Source organism: Gadus macrocephalus, chromosome 14 (assembly GCF_031168955.1).
Source record: "Gadus macrocephalus chromosome 14, ASM3116895v1".
Classification (NCBI taxonomy): Eukaryota; Metazoa; Chordata; class Actinopteri; order Gadiformes; family Gadidae; genus Gadus; species Gadus macrocephalus.
The window spans coordinates 16,069,860-16,086,846 of record NC_082395.1 but is presented as its reverse complement, the minus strand read 5'-3'; the positions used below and the strand labels follow the sequence as shown (position 1 = coordinate 16,086,846).

At 44.6% G+C, this 16,987-nt stretch overlaps 1 protein-coding gene across 2 annotated transcripts in view; it reads left to right on the top strand.

The window, feature by feature from the left end:
- Window positions 1-16,987, top strand: part of LOC132471595 (semaphorin-4B-like) — a 44,990-nt gene that overhangs the window by 2,415 nt on the left and 25,588 nt on the right. The window contains exons 1-2 of one of the 2 annotated variants that reach the window (XM_060070766.1): window positions 1-4,401; window positions 16,181-16,649. The exon at window positions 1-4,401 is cut by the window's left edge and continues 1,830 nt beyond it. In XM_060070766.1, coding sequence (XP_059926749.1) covers window positions 16,523-16,649 — 127 coding nt within the window. In that variant the 5' untranslated portion in view covers window positions 1-4,401; window positions 16,181-16,522. The remainder of the gene's footprint in view (window positions 4,402-16,180; window positions 16,650-16,987) is intronic. The other variant, XM_060070767.1, reaches the window with a different exon arrangement.

The following is a 16,987-nucleotide window of genomic DNA, read 5'->3' as shown; positions in this document are numbered from 1 at the left end:
ACCTTTTTTTTTCGTGCATCGTCCTGATAATAATGATGTTAAATAAGTAAGAAGAGGACCAAGCTCACACACAAATCACAGGTGGGTTTGGCCCAGCTTACACCCTCTCGCTGAAGCACTACCTCTATATCTGGGACGTATTAGTACTGGTTGTTTTGTCCCTGTTTGTTTTAACACCCCCCTATTTACTGCTCATTACTTTTCATTTAACTGATATTTTTGGCGAATGGTGCCTCGCTTAAAGTGTTGCTACCGTAATCAATTGTGGGAAGCATTATCTCCTTTCCTTTCACAAAGGAGGTCATACCCTACGCTAGAGGAGATAAGGGAGGAAGCACTGGAGCACCTTCCCCGAGCATTTAGAGAATTCAAACAGCTCTAATTAAGCTGCCACTAGATGCTTCCGGGTCATTTCACCCAGTTAGGAAGCTTCCTAAGCAAAATGGACTATTTAAACCGGATCTTTGGTCTCACATTTTGGCTTTTAAAGAACCCTTCGATTGAGAGTCGAAGCAGCCGACTGCTGCTGGAATAGATCCACTTTGCTGCAGTTACAGGCTGGCTAAACCGGGTCATTTTGAGGAGAGCCATACATGAGTCCAGCCAATCAAGAGTATGGAGGAACAGGAACGTGAACATGACGAAGCTTTAGACTGGTGAAGGTCAATTCAATGGCTATCTCACGTCTGAGGTGTTGCTTTGTTAGCAATCTGGTTTTAGTGTACTTGATTATAGTATTCTCACCTTCCTCTGTGTGTGTGTGTGTGTGTGTGTGTGTGTGTGTGTGTGTGTGTGTGTGTGTGTGTGTGTGTGTGTGTGTGTGTGTGTGTGTGTGTGTGTGTGTGAGACTGTGTGTGGTGTTATGTCTATTGTGATTATTTATTGTTAACTTGAATTAAAACAGCAAGATGTGGTGTAAAATCGTTGCAGACATCTTGTTGATTTTGCGCTGAGAATAACAGGATCCATTATCTTTTCGTATAATCTCAAATATAAAACGGTTGCCCTTTATGCTAAGCATAATAGATCTGCTGCAGGCAATACATATTAAAGGGAATGTGAATATCTTAAATCAATAATATATTGTAATATATGTCTAATCTATATTTTTTGTTAATGACAAGTTCAATTTAGTGTCTTTGGCATTCAAGGCTTGGTCAGATATATAGTTATGATTAATGACTGCTTCAGATATATTGAAAAAGACAGAAATCATTATTTCCATCTCAATGCCTGAAGGCTTTCCCTCAGAATGGTCAAACAAACCCCTATCCACACACACACACACACACACACACACACACACACACACACACACACACACACACACACACACACACACACACACACCGACCCAAGACCTCCTCATGTATATGTCTGCTGGGTATGTATTTTTTCAGTTCTCTGGGGCCTGATGAAGAGCAGACGTATATATTAATATCCCAGCCTCCCATTAGGTCCATATCTATAACATACAGCCTACTGGGCCCTTCCCCCACATTGTACAGACAAAAGAATAACCAGCTGCATTGATTATTTTTCAGCATGACAGATAAGGAGATACCTTGTAGGTTCAATGGGGTGGATCTCTATCTCCGGTGTGTGTGTTTGTTTGTTGGTGTGTTTGTTGGTAAGTGTGTATGCCTAGGTGTGTATGCATGTCTCTGTGTGTGTGTGTGTGTGTGTGTGTGTGTGTGTGTGTGTGTGTGTGTGTGTGTGTGTGTGTGTGTGTGTGTGTGTGTGTGTGTGTGTGTGTGTGTGTGTGGATCAAGTTCATGCTGTATCCTCAGCTATGTGGTCTACCCTTTTACTGTCTCATGTCTCTCTCTGGTTTTAAGCGGTAGGAGCTAGTCATGTCGGCTAGCATTCCCTCTAAGGAACATCGCCCCAATGCGAGGACGTTGATTGGGGCTTGGTCAAGGTGAGGACATAGTATGGATGGATATTTTCCAAAGTGCAGCACTCAGCCCATCAGACCCTCACATTGAGGATGGATGGAGGGTTCCCAGTGTCATTGGTTCAAAGCTTGACTACTGACCCTGACTCAGCAGCCCCTCTCTCGTCCAGCTCTTCTCCTTACTCTTCACCCCTCCACCAACCCTTTGGCATAATAGGAATGATGCTGTCGGTATGTCCGTCTGTCTGTCTGTCTGACCATGTGTGTCTGACTGTGTCTGACTTTGTCTGTCTGTCTGTCTGTCTGTCTGTCTGTCTGTCTGTCTGTCTGTCTGTCTGTCTGTCTGACTGACTGACTGACTGACTGACTGTGTGTGTGTGGTCAGTCCGTTGGTCTGACAATGTTTGTCTGACCGGTTTGTGTGTGTCTTAGTGTGTGTGCGTGTGTGTGACTAACTGAGTGCGAGTTGTTTGTTTCAAAGGATCTGCCATATACTTAACCCCAATACAAGATGCAGACGAGTGGGCGAGGGGGAGTTGCGTGATACCATGGTGTCCTGGTTGTTTTGCGTGTTGTGACCAGGGGGGAGGAGGGTGAGGGGGCTGAGGGCTGAGGGGAGATGGACAAAGCGTCTCGACAGATTAAACCAGATTTGCCCCAGCATCCCGCTGGGCGTTTGTTCCGCGCAGTTCTCAGCCTCATGTGGCCCTGAGAGGTTTCTTTCAAGTTATTTTTTTCCTGTTGAAAAAGAAAAAAAAAGCCAGTAGAAATCATGTCCTTGTTTGTCTCTTAAATTGCTCCAAACAACATGTCCCCCTGATTAGTCTCCTCTCACTAGAGCCCACTTGTGCATCTGAATGGCTGCTTCACTGCATTTTGTTTAGAGCTGTCCATGCTCGCTGTTCCTCACCCCAGGACAACTCTTTACTCAGACACGTCGATCGTTTACACATTAATCAAGCGTTTTACAAGGCTAAGAAGACATGAGGAGATAACTTACCATACGATATTAGCACTTTTTTTTAAAGATGGACAGCCGACAGATTGGGAAAAAACGACCTACATTTAGAGGATTTATTTGTTACTCGTGCTTAATCCTGAATTTAATTAAAAAGATGATACTGTAATTCTTGTTCCAGTTCCAGTGATCACCGGTACCCATGTTGAAAGGATTCATATATCATTAATTTGTTCCCCGGCAGCCATTAGTGAAATTAAATGTTAAAATAAATACATGAACTGCAAATGTAATACATCAGTACCTCAGAACTGGAAACAAGTACTTTAATCAAATCAAAGCTGGACCTGTAAGACTAATCTTGTGCATCCAACCTCAACAACATAAGCATAATATTAAAATCCTATATCTATCTATCTATCTATCTATCTATCTATCTATCTATCTATCTATCTATCTATCTATCTATCTATCTATCTACTTTCCAATATCCATCTATCTATAGATCTACCTACTATCCAGCCATTCATCCATATACTATCTATCCATCTTGTCTCTCTCCCTCCCTCCCTATATTTCCTTTATAACATTCAGATGGGGGCTTTTGTGTGAGCATGAAAACCAATCCGAAAGTGTGTCAACCCTTCCTTATTAACACGTCACAATCCTGTCAGACCGGCCTTCAGGTCTAGCCTATTTCCCAAAGTAGAGGCTAAACAGAGCTCACGGTTGAAAGGTTGAGACACGTGGAGTTTGTGTCTTTCCCTTCCTTGTGAGGGAACCTTTATGAAGAGATGATAGGAGGAGGAAAAGTTGATGAAGTCCCACTCCTCTGTCTGCTTCCAATGGGCTTCCGAGGGAGGGAGTGTGGTGGAGCTCAGGTCTGAGTCTCTGTTTGCGTAATCCCTTGTAATTCTCTCTGTGGGTACCGTCTTCATTGTTCGACTTGTCTTTGATGAATGAGATAGGGGACTGCTGTCTGCGTACCCATGGCACATACAGGCCATACGACGGGAGTACACTTGGATTCACGGGAGGGGAAATTAACATTATTTACATGGATACAAGCTGTTGATCATGTTTGATTAATTGGACATTTGTTTTAGTCTGCATGACCATCTGTGATTTTGTATGCGTGCATGAGTGTGTTTTTGAGAGAGAGAAAGCGAGTTTGATCTTTATTTGTATGAGTCATACGCATAGATGAATGGTAAAGCGATTTATTTCCAGATGAACCGTAATTAGAAGTGTATGGAAAGTGAGGCTGAGCAGAGCAAGCTTTCACCGGCTGCAGATGGGGAGCGCGTGTGCTGCGTGTTGGAGGAGGGGCCAAAGTTTCCACACTTGGAGGCGGTGAACCTCAGTCATGTGTAGTAAAAAAGGATGGCAGTATTCGAATGGGGACGTGACGGACATCTCGGATTGTAACGTTATACTGAGTGATACGTTTAGCGAGGATACCAGTTACTCTTCTCTTCATCCTAAACGAATTCGAGTCATGCTGGACTGAGGTGAATGTGAACGGAAAATCCGTTTCCAGTGAACGGTAAGGTAGTTTTGGTTGCTTTACCTTTTCTGTGGTTTCGTTGTCCTGTAAGCCTACTGGGGTCTTTAAATGGCCGGAGGAGAGTAGGCTACACCCTTTAAACGGACATTGAACCGTCTAGGTTCGTTCCCGTTCGATCTTTATGTGTCCAGCGGATTGTATGGTTTTCTGTGTTGCACGGCCGTACTGGGGTGGCTCGCCTCCACGGCACACTTAACACGTTTACGCCTTTACGCTTTCAGCGGAGTGTGCATACGGCGCATGCATCATGAGTCCACACTTGGTTCAATTCACATAACAGCACGTTCTACCCGACCAAGCAACAAGGTCTTACGCTACGCCTATTCTATGGATGTCGATCATTTACAAGGGATAATAATGTGTTGCTTTTCATTTGTAGCCTACAAACTTTTGCACATCCTATAACTGTAGATGTTCGGCTATTTAATGATGGAGGTCTGTACGCGGCGTTTCCAACTTTTTACCTTTCCGCCCTTCTGCAGCTATTTGCTTATATTGGTGGAAACACGCGTTGGGTTATTTGTTATTATGTATCGACCAGACCCGAGGCATACATTGGCCACACGTTTTATAAACAAGCTGGCATGCGACTCCTCAGCTTGTTTCCATTTGGTTAGAAAAAGCCCTCCCCTCCTCCTTGTGGATCCTCTTGTTTCAGAATGGGTTGAATTACTCATTCCATTTAACTGTAAAACTTTTTTTAGCATACTTCCTCTTACTCAACGTTACTATTTTTATTTTTATTTTTTTACAATAACCTTGATAATGCATTATCTAATTTTAAAACATTGTGTGATTATGATCACCTCATTACACGCATCAATAAGACACTGATATTATCATATCATATATGCAGTTGTAATTTACATTTTCTCTACTATAATACGGTCACATAATTAAGCACGGATGCCCTTACTTTTTTTTTTCACATGTTGTCAATTCTTTCTCCCTCTCTTTCGTTTTAATGGACATATGGGAGCAACAACACATACTTATGCAGAAAGACTAGAATAAGCAAACACACGCACACCACATCCCACCAGCCCCCCACTAACTCCCCCCCCCCTCAAACGGGCTTGAACACGCACAGCCAGACACTCCAAACAAAAGGTGCAGGCTCCAGTAGAACGCAAAACAAAGTAACTCCATCCACCCACACCACTTCAGAGGGCTGGTCAACGTGTGGATGACTTGTGGTGAGCAGGGCTGGAAGGGTTTAAGGGGAGCAGAGGAGGGTGGAGGATTGGGTGGAGCCCCAAACTCATCAGGCTAGCAGGAGTCCACACCACCTTGAGATAACTTGGGCCTCTTGTTATCCAAACACTGAGGACTGCGTGAGAGGAGAGGCACCGTCCTGAACCCTTAAAACTAGATCATAGTGAACTCCCAAGATAGAGAAATGTCAAACAGAGACCCTATTTTGTTGACATGCGAGTTGTTGAAAAGATGAGGCAACCTCACGGCCTCATGTGGTTCATGGGTGTTAATCATTGAGATGGTCAGTGCTGTCAGTTGTGTCCCAGCTTCCTCTGTCCTTAAAAACTCTTTTGGGAAGACATCCTTCATAGGCTGACTCACCGGTTGTGGAGAAGGCATGCACAGGCCGGGGGCTAGAGGCCAGAGCCCATGGAGTTCTGTAGGCTTTGTCTCCAGGGGATCCCATTCCTCATGCTTCCTCCAGTCCTATGCTTATCCGCGGTCTCTCCATAACACATCTACTCTATCTCGACTCTGCATAGGTCTCAACCGAGATGTCCACTCTGGAATGAAAGCGGCACATCTAATGCACATGCTCAATACAACAACCACAAATCCCCTTTTGTAAAAAAAAAAAAAAAAGAAATAAGCAAAGCAGCAGCCTCCATTTCCTCCTGCTCAAATGAAAAAAGATATTGTGTCAAATCTGTGGTCAGGAACGCTCAGTTCCTGAATGCAAAACAGACCTCTTATGTGGTTGCCATATTTCCTCCCCCGATATCAGCTGATAAGCAGATCTCATGCTGTCTTGGGTTGCGGTTCAGAGGCTCTCCGGATGGGCCTGCCGCTGTGTTATGGGTTCCAGGACCGTCCTCATGTGCGGTTAAAGCACAGGAAATAACTGGGAGGAACTGCTTTTATTGTGCTTTGAATCAAACAAACACTGACTGTGTCATGCGTTCTGACTAGCGGCAGGCGGGCCAAGATACAGCCTGGGCTTACACAAGTTTTAAGCCATGGAGGAAAATATTGCTCTGTCCCGTGTGGACATGATAAACAAGGAGGAGGAAGAGATGGTCGCTCGACCCCATGGTAGTCTGCGAGAGAGAGCGAAAGAGAGAGCTGTTTCTGTTGGATGGGACCTCATGCTGTTTAGAAACACAGTCCAAGTGTATATTAAGACTTTGTCTGATACTTGTTGTCATAATTCTTTATTTTTGTGACCAATGTGCATACTAAAGAGACGGGACAATGTAAAAGCTTACTTACAGTATACTAGGTATTTGATATTTGACTGCATTTCATTGTCACGATTAATTAAATGATGTTTGATCAAATTATTTCTAGAATATCCCATTCCAGTTAACATCTTATATAAACTGTTGTATATAGTACTGTGATGGAATTATGCTCCGTACCTTAAATTATTACCCCTCCATCCTGAATCATAAATAGTTAAATATGATGTAATGCTTTTTTTCAGCAACATACAGTATATTTGCTTGTCTATCAATCTTTAAACATGATCTGCTCAACTGTGGTTCAGCCAGGGCGGGGTCACAAAACCCTAACGAAGTGATTTGCTACAAACGCACCATTATTTCATGGCCGCCTCGCTGTTGCTTCCTTCTGTCAACACCTATCAGCGGGATGCTACTGTTGACGTATCACTTCCTTTATTGCCTGCAACGGTGTGCAAAGACAAAGCCCCCAAGCCACCTAGGAAGCCCCCTACCGACAGCACACACAGTTGGAGGTCCCTCAGATGTTGCTCTGTACCGGACACGTGTTTGCAAAGTGCAACGACGGTTAATTGATGAAACGACCCGCATGTGCCTCCCTTTTCTCTGAGGCCATATCCAAATTACACCAATGCAGAATGTAAATAAATGTTTTCATGTCAACCGTTTTACATCCATACTAGCCTTTCCCTCTCGGTTAAAATGCTGTCCATCCACACTGAGCGTTAGCTGTCCGTTGATGACCGTAATATCACGTCACAATCACGCGTCAGATGCTTCGGAGCCCTCTGTTTTCCTGCATTGTCCCACGCTGGTCACAAGCGAGTACATTTTCCACTCTGTTTTACAACTCAATGCTTCTACTCAGTAAAGACAAACATTGTTTTAGTGTGGAACAGAAGAAAAACAAGAAAGCTGGATCCGCCTCCGTATGAGGACATTGCCTAAGTCACGTAATGCATGCACTTACCATTTCTTCATAACATCTAGGCTAACAATCTTGAAACTCTTGCGTAATCGTCAGTGGTAAACATCTCGTGGTGTGTAGGTGTTGAGGGTCTGGCAGGGGGAAGGAAAAGAGCTCAAGCAAAGCAGTCATCTGATAGGCCTATTGTTAAGTCCTCCATCCCTGCCTGTCTAGTCACATCAAGAAATGAAGTCTCAGAGTGGCTTAGCCATAGGGATTAATGTTGTTCGCTCATTCGAATGCTGTAAGTCACGAGAAAGGCCCACTCTTGACGGCCTACGCTTGACGGCCAATCAGGGGATCTGGTGGCATGATTTGCAGATGAACTGTGATTTCCTGAGCAGTGGTGTGATCAAGACCTGGGAAAAGCCCCATTTTAATATAGTTTCTCAGAATGTTGTGTCTAAATAATGTAAGCAAAGTTACATTTGAAATGTGCACAAAAAGTGGAGTTATACCATCTACATGAGAAACATACCTTCTCTGGGACACAGCTCATCTTGCCTATGAAGAGGATCTTATGCTCTGTAGTATCCTATGTATTTAGCAATTCAATTATAATAGTTACTTTTCAAGTATAAAGTAGCGTAGCGAATGTCAGTTTGCGGATGAGGGGGATTATGATAAGTTTTTGTCTTTAATGAATCCATGTTTTGGAGACTTTTTTTTATTTTATTTTTTTACTGAGGAAGTATTAAAAACATTGGCTTGTAGCGCCCACTGCTATCAAGATTAATTAAATGATCAATTCATATAACAGTGAGCAAAAATAGGTTTATGAGGTAGTTTACCACTATAGATGTAATGAGAGCCCTGTGTGTTGAGAAACAAAAATGCTATTCATGTCCTACAGATTCAGTGATGTTGGTGAGTGACTATGAAGAAGATACCCGATTGTGAATGCTAAACTGATTTATTCACAGGCTACAGCCTTCAGAAATCGACCTTGGATGCTATGTGGTAAATTGTGGTCAAAAGAATATCAGACGGAAGAATATGATGTGGTCGTCACTCGTCAATAAATAAATGACATTCACAGGAAACTGATATTTTGTCATCTACCGGTAGTAAGCATTTTCAGGAAGATCATTTGCTGAACACAAGCTAATTTGGCTGTCCAAAAACAGGCCGTTGACAAAAGATCTTGTAATGTATCTCCAAGTTAGATTGCAGTAGTTGTCCAATTTGTTAAAATGCAGCTGATGCAGTTCTGTTGCTCCCCCGGTGAGTATTTTAGACCATGGGAGCAGTGCATGGGTCCTGGAGCACTTTACGCAGTGGTGTAATCAAGAGGGGATTCAGGGAAATCATCCTTTCACACCACGCTGCGCTCCTACTGAAACACGCGGTTCATTACTGACAAGAGTCGCAGCTCCCCACGCCGTAACTCCCCCACCCCCTTCAGTGATTTCCCCCCACCTCGCTGTCTCCCCCCCTGCCAGCCTCCAATCACGGCGCTGTCTTCAGACGGGGGCACGGCGACCCAAACCCTTCCTTTAAGCACTTATCTCCTCCTCCTCCTCCTCCTCCTCCTCCTCCACCATCGCTCTTGCGTCCTGCTTGTTTGAAATGATAATTATTCTCCACTGCGAAGGCAAAGCTCTATGTGACAGAGGCGGTTTCACTAAGAATGTCCTTGCAGAATATTTTCCTATGATGGAATATGGTGTGACTGCCGAGCGGATTGTCCCTGCTTTGTTGGTGTCTCTTTATGCTACCACTGATGCACTGGTTACATTGGTAGATCTTCATGGGAAACGGATTTCAAACCAAACCCTTGTCCAATATGTGAAATCCTTGCAAGAAAACATCTATTTATCATATTATTTATTTTGATAGGGCACAATCTACGAGGTGTATAATACTTTAATTAAAGTATAGTTAAATTTAAATGTCTACAAAATTACCTTTTATTATATCATAGGACGTAAGCGGTTCAGGTAACGTTTGGGCTCTTCATCAACAGGGATGGAGTTGGGTTTTGGGGTGTGGCTGTGGACAGGTGCCATCTAAGATTAAATTAATCACATGGCCAGTCTTGTCTGCCACTTTATTATCTAAAAAGAAAATCCCTCGATCAAAAAAAAATTGGGGGGGATCAGTGTAATGAATTGCTATGTTTTAATGATTGCTTCATTCGTACAGGCTGGTCTTTGTGAAATGGTTAAGGCGTTGTCTTGAGGAATTAGGATCCCAAATCTTTGGCAGTCAGATCTTCCACAAGAAACGTTTTGAGTTGGCTTCCACGTTCTAGACCGAGGCTAGCATTAAGAAGCCGGAGAGCATTAAGAAGCCAGAGAGCAGGAGCTACTTGCGGGGGGGAGCTGATGTAGAAATAGAAAATTACAAAATGATCCCCCTGACTCTATCTCTCTCTTGCTCTCGCTCTCTCTCCTGCTCACCCTGTATGTCTCTCTCTTTCTCGCTCTCTGTATATCTCTCTCGGTGTGTGTGTGTGTGTGTGTGTGTGTGTGTGTGTGTGTGTGTGTGTGTGTGTGTGTGTGTGTGTGTGTGTGTGTGTGTGTGTGTGTGTGTGTGTGTGTGTGTGTGTGTGTGTGTGTGTGTGTTTGTGTTTGACTGTTCACACACTGGATTAGCTCACAGCAGTTTAGTGGTTAAAAGGTTTCACTCCCAGCTGAAAGGTTCTTTGTTCGATTTCCAATGTCCGCCTACCTGTAAGCACTGTTGAGCAAGACACACAGAACGTCCTAAATAACCTGTCTCTCTACCCTCTATAAAGTCACTTTGGATAAGAGCAGCTTCTTAATAATGATTTACAGTCTCTGTTGTGACAGTGTATTGCTTGATTTCACAACATGCTGCAGTAGCCCAGCCATATACCTGCCCTAAAGTCTTATTGATACTGCTAGCAATCTGCAAAAAATAATATAAGCTTACCCATTACAAAAAGAATATGCAACTTTATTAATCCTTTTAAATATGAATCCAAACTAGACAATATAAACTATACTACTATACATTCAAACTATATTCCAATTAACTCTATCAAACTTTAGAAAGTATTGTCATATAATTAATAATAATGCATCCATCACATTCATATTGCGTCTTTCAAGCATCACTGAATGTTAGGGCATCATAATTGTACGTTAATACCATTAAAGCTTCCTCCCACCCGCCTCACCCTTCAAATCCTCACCCACCTCACCCTTTACAGCCCCACCCTCCTGAGCCCTCAGCCCTTTGTGCTGATTCACACGTTCAGTTTGATCTTGCCAAATCATGGTGCTGGGGAACCTACTCTGAGCCCCGGCGGCTAGACAGGGTACTCTCTCTGCTACCGGGGATCTCCCGTTTATTCTAAAAGCTGCTTGTGAATCATTCAGGGGTCTGCCTTTTGGAGCCAGAAGCCATGTGCTCTTCTCTTCTCTCTCTCTCCCATGGGCCACTGAGAGAGACTGGAATAGCCCTCTTTACGTCTAAATGTGTCATGTCTCTCTGTATAGATAAGGAAGGGAGAAGGAAAACCGAACTGTGTTACCTAGCTAGAAGTTATCCTTTCCTGTGCACCACGTTTCCCCTGTGTGTGGCTGGATGGGTTAGGCCCATACCCAAAGGATCCTGTTACCTACAATATGGAATACAAGTATATTTCCATAGGTATTGCAACAACTCAACTCCAATGTTTTTGTTCAATAAATAAACAGATCTGGACCAAGACTTGGTCTGATACCCAATGTCTGCAGTGTACCTGTTGGCATCCTTGAGCAAGATGGCCTTACCCACACCTGCTCATTTTGGACATGCATCGGCACAATTACATAGTAAACATCAATCACAGGAGCACCTGATTATAACATCAATGAGCATGAATGAACACTTTATTTTCAGTGTTGCACTATAATCTCATGGCATCTCTATCAGTGTTGTCTACCACCACACAATGGTGTGGCTTCATGCTTCGTCAACACCATGACTAAACTAACTGTGGGCTGCCCTGCAGCCTGATGAGCCATGAGTTAAAAGTACAGACTCAGCATGCAGCCTCCACTTAGCCACCAGCCGGCCGCAGCCTTGTCTTCACACTCCCAATCATTCCTGGAATCCGGCTGAAAAGCTTCTCTCAAATGCCAGGATTGCGGTTTGTCCTTTAGACAGACGGAACACATCCAGGCAAAAATAATTACAAATTGTTGACACTAAATTCCCCAGCTAGACTTTTTTATGACCCTTTTGAAACCATCAGACCTTTTTTCTTATCTCCCTTTGTCTGCTGTTTGCTGTGCCTTTTCCATTTTTGTGATTAAATCTCGCCGAGTCATCCTTTGCACCTGGCAAAAATCAGCGGCATTGATTGAAGCCAAGCAAATGAAATGTGAATGCGTAGCTGCTCTTTGTACTCTTCCTGCTCCAGCCTGCGGTGGACTGGTGATAGCATTAATGGATTGGAAGGAGGCCTAATATAGCCTGATGTCTGGCTCTGTAATTGAGCTGCCATCTCGGGGCCAGCAGCGGACGTTATTTGGCAGCTGAGTCCCTGCCAAATAATACAATAATACAAGTCAAGTCACTTTGTCCGGATAAACAGCAGCAAGCTAACCTGGCCACTTCGGAAATCCTATTCATTGGAACAGACTGGATGTTAGTCGGGACACAACCCCCCCCCCCCCCCCCCCCCCCCACAGACCTCACCACCACTTCCACCCCTTAAGTGAACTTCCTGTGAACTGGTTGGACAGTGTGTGCTCCCGTCTAGAGTGTCTGCAGGCCCCGCCCCCCCGCATCACACCAGATGCAGGTATAAATAGGAACCCACGGGGGGAGGTCAAGAGGTTAATGAAACTCTACCCTCTGGCAATATGGCGCCAAGATTCAATGCTACCATACATACAAGGAGGGGTAAACCCTGCCGTGAGATGAGCAGATGGGATTCTAGAGCAGGGGCTTCATTTGAGTAGAGGGTTTAATGTCTAGGGGGCTTTGACACAGGAGAGCATCCAGAGATGTCATGGCTATATGAGACTATATGAGACCAAAACACTTCTCTGAAGAATATACAACGTCATATTCATTTTGTAGGTCGTAATGCCACGCAGTCAGTGACGCCCAGATGCAAGTGCACACGCGCTAATACAATGCAAAAAGAGGTGTGCTTTTGTTGCAGGGATTCGGTTGGCTTGAGTTTCAATTTTTTAAATGACACTGATGAATAGTCGTCGTCTGTGGGGCTCGTGAGCGAATAACAAACGGCCGTCGCAGCGGTGCCTCCGGTCCGCCTGAACACAGACGCTACGGACGTCATAACTCTGAGTCACTCATTGTGTTTTTCCTCTCTCTGCCTTGCATTTCTGGTGCAAAGGGGGTTTGTATTGGCCAGCAGCTTATTCATTATTGAGCACTCCCAACTTATTTCTTATTAAGTGTAATGCTGCAGGGTGAGCCATTACGCAGGCTGTCGGTAGGACCTAAAGTGTGTGTGTGTGTGTGCGTGTGCGCGACCCTGAATAGGCTGGCCTGCATTGCCTTGTGCCTGCAGTAATGCTGGATCTGATCCAGGTGGAAGCATAAAGGACAATGACTCATCATTTAATGCTTATGTATGGCATGATAAAACGTATCAGCAATCCATTGGTTAACTTGTAAAGCCATTGATGAGGCATTTTCCCAGGGTCTGTATAATGTCCCTCACTTAAAATGTTGCACCGACTCCTCTAACCCCCCCCCCGCCCAAACCCCAGCGCAACTCCCACTACTTATTGCATTTCTCTTCTAACTTCTCCAAGTTGCATAAGGCGACGCCCTGGGAATACTGGGGAGTCGGTGGGCTGTGAGCCCGGGCATGGCTGCAGTCCCAGCTGACATGACGAGATGTTCAGAACTAGTACAGCGATGATGTCATTCGTCCCCAGTGAATGAGGTACAACACCAGCTGAACAGCAGCAACCGACGCTGTCTGCTGCTGTGTGACGGGGAGGAGGAGGAGGAGGAGGAGGAGGAGGAGGAGGAGGCGAGGGGGTTGACTTGGTGTGACGCACGCAGACTTCGCGGATCATCGCAGGAGACCCAGGGGATGGGGAGAAAGGGTGGGAGGAGTCAGAGGAAGTGGAGATGAGGGCGTGGACTGCTGCAAAGGACAGAGACGCTGTGTTTTTCCCTCAGTGACGGCAATAGACGCCTTAGAACAGAGCCGGGGTCAGAGTGGGACGCTGGGGGGAGGTGGAGGGAAGGAGAGGATGAAGGTGTGCTGCTCAGAGGCAGTGGAGCATGGCGTTGGAGTGACAACACTCTATGCACACACGCACACACCCGACAGTCACAAAACTGATCAGGGAAAAGATGGATCTCTATCGACAAATATTGAAATCACATAGACTTGGCATCCAAACACGGCAAACACGGATCAACACGCACGCACACCACACACAACCCCATGCCCTTTTGAGCATTCAATTGCTTTTGGTGACATGGCTGTTCTTCGGCCCAGTAGACCCACCAGAGCTTACCCAGCTGATGAACCAGACAGCTAGACAGACACCCACCCATGCAGACAAACCGACGTTCTCCATCCCATCAGCCATTCGAGAAACACTTGCTCTGAAGTCCAATCACTCACACTGCTGAAACAAACAAGAAGACAATCTTCTGGACAACCACCAACCATCGGCCAGCCGATATGCCAGCCAGTCTGTCAACTGGCCAACCAACAAGTCTATCAGACAGCAGGCTGTTCACTGCCTGCATTTCAGTCATTCATTGGGACTCCCCCCCCCCCCCCCCCTTAGGAAGCCCCCCCAGGACAGCTCCCAACAAGAGGCAAGAGGTCTTATTTTATGACCGCTGTACATTTGCGAATCAGGTTCTTGAAGTGGAGTTGTTTGGTTGACCTGGGAACGAGACGCCATCAATTCTGTGTTTACTCTCACACCTACATGGCCGCGATTCTTTTCACCTGAATGAGGACATATTTACCCTGCATTCGATATTCTGGAAACCCGTTCAAAATGTTGAAATATAAACAGCCTTGGCCAAGGTCTTGAAGCCCTCACCTAGGGCTGGTCGACCTCATAATGTTTAGAAAATCTTGCACCATTAGTCTAATATTAACATTATCCCTATTGGGGTTTGTTGTCCTCATGATCATAAATGACATTTGAAATCTTGGTGGCAATTGGACAGTGAGTCGCCAGCTTATCCGCAGAGTGTTTGCTGTAGGGATAGATTACAATACACAGCCTTGATGTCTCCATGCCTCTCCCTCTCTCACTCTAACTATCTCTTTTTCTCTTTCCCTCTCTTTCGCTCTCGATCTTATTCACGCTATCCACCTTATTGCACTAGAAGTTAAGAAATATGATCGCTTGAAAGATGGAAACTTTTAAAAACATTTGTAATGCTGACAGTGTTTGGTTCTACATAGTTGATGGTGAAATTCATTTTGAAATTGAATACGTTATTTATTAATATCTAGCATGATCATTGTAAAAGGAAAGTCGGAATGTGGAAGATCGAGCCACTGCCCATTAGTATGTCAGAGACGAAATAACCCTGTTGCGTTGACTCTACCTGGCCAATTTTTGTAAACAGAGAAAGTCGTACGGTCTGGACAGCATTTTGTAGAATATATCAGCCATAGGATGTAATTTTATTGATGACATTATTGAAATCACTATAGATCAGAATTTAACATGGATATGGCCAGGTAATTCTAAGCTACGAGCTACGAGCTTGAAATGTTATACGCTGCGGCTAGAATTGCAATAGAGTTGTGTTAAATATCTCTCCGTCCCTCTGTACCGCTCTCCCTCCTCTTCCCCGCAAAATAAGAACTCAGCATCTTGTGTAATGTATCTAACTGGTGATCACTCACTGTTGGAGTGTCCATGACAGCTTAATTAAGTACTTTGCTATGTGAATCAAAACATGTTTGGTCTTACCGAGAACCACGTGGCACACGGATGTGCAAGCACTCTCCATCTGGAACCGAGAAACAAGTTTACAACAACTAAAGGTCATCGAGATGGTTTGTTTGGTCTTGCTATCCAAACAGTGGATTTCTCTGACGTAACACAAAACATACAAAAATAGTATTATTTCACAACAAAAGTACTCTTCCATGTATAGGAGTATTAAAGAACGTCAACAAAGCCTCAATGTAATGCAGCCTTCATGCAGCAAGTGCTTTACAGAAACCTTCAGACACGCTTTAGCACATGATATTGTTTAAGCATGAAACAAATGATGAAACAATAGCCCCACAATCAATCAATGAAGTGAGGACACTATGTGATGTGAGGGGGGCCCCATCAGTGTAACCATCCATCATGTGTTGTGACTTGCGGTGCTTGTCTACTGTCCTCGGTTCGTGGCTCAAATGTTTCGCCTCTTTCCACAGATCCTGACTGACGGCCGTAATTGCTGCATGGAAGCCGGTCTGGCTTGGATATCTCCGAGGGCTACAAGTGAAAAAAGAAGCCCATCTTTAAATCCATAAAAGGACACTCGTCCCTTTATTTCAAGAGTCAATGAACAGTGTCTAAGCACCGGCGTTGGGAGGACAAGAACCGGCCGAGTACCCCCCCTCTGCTCTCCACCCCACCCCTCAACCCAAGCCTTCAAGTTAAGCAAGTAACAAGCAGAAGAATAAGAAGAGAAAAACGTTCCTTGATTTTGGGAAAGGACGAGTGGTAGAAGCCAGGGAAGCCCAGTTTTCTGCATGTCTGTGTGTTAAGGTCACATGACCATGTGGAGACTGGGGCGGACTGTGTGCTGCCTTGGAGCTGCTACACTGCTATTCGCTAGCCTCCTGCAGACCGCCGTGTCCACGCAGGACGACGCCACGCCCAGAATCAGTTTCCTCTACAGTAAGTCCAAACCCATTTTCCGTGAAACAGACATTGTTTATGTTTTATATTTGTCTGCCCAATAACTCATGTCAGGGTGCCTGCATACACAACACACGGCCAGGGGAGAGAACCCCCTAGCCCCGAGTACATCAAGTAATAGTATATCATTAGTACAAGTAAAAATACATTTATAGTATACGTATGCCATCATAAAAAAGGGAGGCTACAACGCCATGACATCATATCACGATTATTACTGGAGTGAATCTGGTGATTACAGGGGGATGGATAAACCTATTGGTTCAATCAGAAGCTTTTCATCCAACAACAGGAAATTTAAACTATTCAATTAATCA